This window comes from Planococcus citri, chromosome 4 (assembly GCF_950023065.1).
Source record: "Planococcus citri chromosome 4, ihPlaCitr1.1, whole genome shotgun sequence".
NCBI classification, from domain to species: domain Eukaryota; kingdom Metazoa; phylum Arthropoda; class Insecta; order Hemiptera; family Pseudococcidae; genus Planococcus; species Planococcus citri.
Window position 1 is genome coordinate 14,005,310 of NC_088680.1, and position 4,155 is coordinate 14,009,464.

Sequence of the window (4,155 nt, forward strand, 5' to 3'; positions counted from 1 at the left end):
TTCAGTTTAAAACACGAGGATGTATTGAAAAATACTGATAAGTAAATGAAACATAATCAAAAAAAAAACTTTCCTCTCCTATGATATTTCCAGACTGTGCTTTCTGTATCATTCAAACTCTCCGAAGTGATGTCTCCAAAGGCCTAAGGAGAAATTCAAGGTCGCATAGATTCACACCCTCGACGGAGTAGTTTGAGCACTCAGTTCTTTGTAAACTTTCATAATTGCATCGAGAGTCTCGGTGACTTCTTGATTGGGAAGAACGTAAGTGTGATTTCCACCGAAGTGACTAAAATACCCCATTTCGAAATAGAAAGTGAAGAATGTAGGTACATGGATGGGTTCGGTGCCAGCAAATCGACGTCCTTTCAGCATCATCAACGTGTTGATGGCATCAGGATGATGTATCTTGGATATCGGATACGTAAACTTGCCTTTTTCCAATAAATCCTCGATATGCTTGCGGAACTCGGAGTTCTTTAAAAAATTAGACATCGGTCCCAAGGGTGTGCGTTGTTTAAAAGCATTCTTTACCACAGCTTCGGATGCTACCTTGGTATCATTTTCTTTATTCATAAAGTAATTAACCATGGAAAAAGAATTATACAAAATGGTTCCATTTTGAGAACTCGAGTATCCTTTATGACGTTCGCGTACTTGGATTCTTTCGGTTTCGTCGCATTCGTATTTATCGAATAATTTATCCACGTCTTGCTCGCCAAATCCGTAGAAAGCAGTGAATTGGTGATCGTTCAAGAAAGGAAAATGAGGAGTGTTATGCAATTTGTTGGGATCCGAGCTGTACGAAAGTGTGGTTATGCCTGTAAGTAGCACTAGTTTGATGTATTTACGAGCATATTCGAATGCCTGAGTCAGCATACCATTTATCATGGCATTCGCCTCTAATGCATACGTTTTGGTAGTCAGTAAGGATAAAGTGGCAGTTGTATCGAACTCGTCCACTAATATAATCACCTTGGTCTCGTTGAATAATTCGTATAAGATTTTGGTCAATCGATACAGCCCCATTTGTACCTGTTCGGCGGTGAAGTTTTTCCTCTGGATGTTCTGTATGAACTGTCGATCGGGTTTTTCGAATTTCTCCAAGTGTTTGTCCAGTTCATGCAGTTTGATGTAATTTTGCAGCTCGAACCATAAGATGGTATTTAAGGCTAAACAGGTATCCTCCAAAGACGTACCGTAATGGAAGATATCCGACAAATCGATAATGATGACCGGATACCGAGCCATATGATTGGACATAATGTTGTCGTGCTTGGCGATATTCAGCTTGCTAAATCTGGCGAATGTTTCGGTTTCGGTGTAATTCTTAGGATGGCCGTTTTCGTCGAGGATTATTTCGGCGAAACTTTTCACCATGAGGAGATTTATCGTTTTGCCGAAACCTCTGGGACAAGTTATGTAATAGAAAGGGTTACCTGCTTGGGATGGTTGTTCGTCGTCGAATAGAGTTTTCAACATTTCGGTCTTGTCTACGAAAAAAGGCAGTTCGACGAGAACATCGTAAGCGTTGGGAAACATCATTGTTACCTCGCTCAATTTAAAGCTGAACAACAGCACAGTGGTTGAGAGGAGTTGGTTCATCGCTGCAGGATTTTTTGATCGATCTGTGGAGTGAAAAAAATGGTAGAATTGGATTTTTTTCTAGAAAGTTTTATAAATTGTGATGTACAAGGATGTACCTACTTACTAGTAGATGGATGTGGTAACTAAGAGAGGAAAATATGAACAAACTTAATCTATAATAAGTTGATTCGATTGATAAGATAATATTTTCTCGAGTGCATTTTGGGAACCACTGAGAATATCCTGATCTGAACTGGCCAGAGAGCGACGAATGAATGAATTTTGGGAATTTTATTACAAACTTCAGGGATAGTTTTTGAAGTATTTATTCATTCGTTTTATATAGGTAGGTACTTGAAGTTGAACTGATTCAGTCGTTCGCGAATGATGAGGTTGAATACAGGAAAAAAATGTTCAGCGAATCAGCTGATCATTTTCTTGTAAGTCTCAATTTGAAGAGACTACATAATTGGAAAAATTGGTTCTACTCGTAGTAAGTATTAATGAATAATTCATATTCACCAAAATGATTCATTCGTTCGCGAACGATACGTGGATTTTGAAACAAGTACCTACTTGAAGAGCCAAGTCATGATTTTTTTTCACAGACCTAAGACCTAATTCAGGATACTTCTTAAAGAACTTCATTCGTACTCCTCTAATGATCCAATCGTTCGCGAATGATTCGTTTGAAATTCTGAACAAATCATTCACTACTCGGCTGATTACTTTTTTCGTTAATTCACTTCAAAAACCTCCATCAAGCAATTTTTTAAGGTGTTATTTCATTCCCTATCGTGAAATGATTCAGTCGTTCGCGAATGATTCGACTGAATGTAAAACGGATCATTCGCGAAATCGCTGATCATTTTTTCATCAACTCACTTTACGAAAGTCCTCCAGAAATTCAAGTATTATTTCATTCATATTCAAAGTATGATTCAGTCGTTCGCGAATGATTCGTTGGATCAAAAACGAGTCATTCACGATCATAAATCGAGCGCGAAAATTTTCATAAGAACAAAATTAATAAATTGGCGGTGTCGTTCGCGAGTGATTGGAACTTGGAAGAGACTGATTCGTTTGCGACCGCTTTAATTGGGAGTGATTCTGTCGTTCGTGAATCGATCAGTTTCGTTTGCGAATGATTCGAAGGGGCTGATTCGTTCACGACCAATTTGATTGGAAGTGATTCGGCTGTTCGTGAATCGATCAGTTTCGTTTGCGAATGATTCGAAGGGGCTGATTCGTTCACGACCGATTTGATTGTGATTTAGTCGTTCGACAATCGGTCAATTTCATTCGCGAATGATTCGATAAGACCGATTCGTTCGCGACTGATTCAATTGAAAGTGATTCAGTCGTTCGTGAATCGATCATTTTCGCTCACGAATGATTCGATGAGACTGATTTGTTCATGACTGATATGATTGGGAGTGATTCAGTCGTTCGTGAATCGGTCAGTTTCGTTCGCGAATGATTCGAGCAGACTGATTCGTTTACAACCAATTTTATTGAAAGTGATTCAGTTGTTCAACAATCGATCAGTTTCATTCGGGAATGATTTGAAGAGACTGATTCGTTCACGACCGATTTGATTGGAAGTCATTCAGTCGTTAAACAATCGATCAATTCCGTTCGTGAATGATTCGATGAGATCGACTCGTTCACGACTGATTTAATTGATAGTTATTCAGCCGTTTGTGAATCGATCATTTTCGTTTGCGAATGATTCGAGGAGACTGATTCGTTCACGACCGATTTTATTGTGATTCAGTCGTTCGTGAATCGGTCAGTTTCGTTCGCGAATGATTCGATGAGACTGATTCGTTCATGACCGATATGATTGGGAGTGATTCAGTCGTTCGTGAATCGGTCAATTTCGTTCGCGAATGATTCGATAAGACCGACTTGTTCGTGATTGACTTAATTGAAAGTGATTCAGTCGTTCGTGAATCGATCAGTTTCGTTCGCGAATGATTCAAAGAGAATGATTCGTTCACGACCGATTCGATTGAAAGTGATTCATTAGGTCAAAAAAGTCTGATAGAAAATTTTGATCTTCTGCCGAAATCCTAACCCAATTTGGACAGGTTACATGATACCTTTAAGAATTCCGGAAATCATGACTCAATTTTCGACTCAGCATTTTTCAAGTACATAGGTATTAAAATCAAGAAATATTTTCGTCGAAAATTTTTGAATTTCTCGCCAAATAGGTATATTAAGCCATTTTGATAAATTGTGTGACACTTTTTCAAAATTCGAAAAATGATGACTCAGTTTTAGTCTCAAAATTCGTCTAAAATGCTCAAAAATCATTTTCGCCGAAATATTTGAATTTCTAGTAAAATTTCAACCCATTTTGATAGGTCGCAAGGTCACTTTTTTGAGTTATTCTATAACCGTTCATTTCTACTCAAAATGGGGTGGGGGAGGTGAGTTTGAAATTTGATTGCATTCTATTGTTTTTATGTCCGTGGAACGAACTCCTTTACTTATGGTACGAGAATCTAAAAATTTCTTGGAGCCTATTCGGTGATCGATTCCTTCGAGAAAGAGAAAAAA

The 4,155-nt window shown here is 38.2% G+C and overlaps 1 protein-coding gene across 3 annotated transcripts; it reads right to left on the bottom strand.

Annotated features, from left to right (window-relative positions):
- Positions 1-1,863, bottom strand: LOC135842718 (uncharacterized). Of its 3 annotated transcripts, none has more exons than XM_065360309.1 (2): positions 1,712-1,863; positions 1-1,628 (listed from the first exon to the last, which is right to left on the bottom strand). In XM_065360309.1, the coding sequence occupies exon 2, from the start codon at positions 1,603-1,605 to the stop codon at positions 172-174; it is 1,434 nt and encodes a 477-aa protein (XP_065216381.1). In that variant the 5' UTR covers positions 1,606-1,628; positions 1,712-1,863; the 3' UTR covers positions 1-171. The 3 variants fall into 3 exon arrangements, with proteins under 3 accessions (XP_065216381.1, XP_065216380.1, XP_065216382.1); XM_065360308.1 differs by having other exon boundaries at positions 1,708-1,859; XM_065360310.1 differs by having other exon boundaries at positions 1,704-1,859.
- Positions 1,864-4,155: the final 2,292 nt, after the last annotated feature.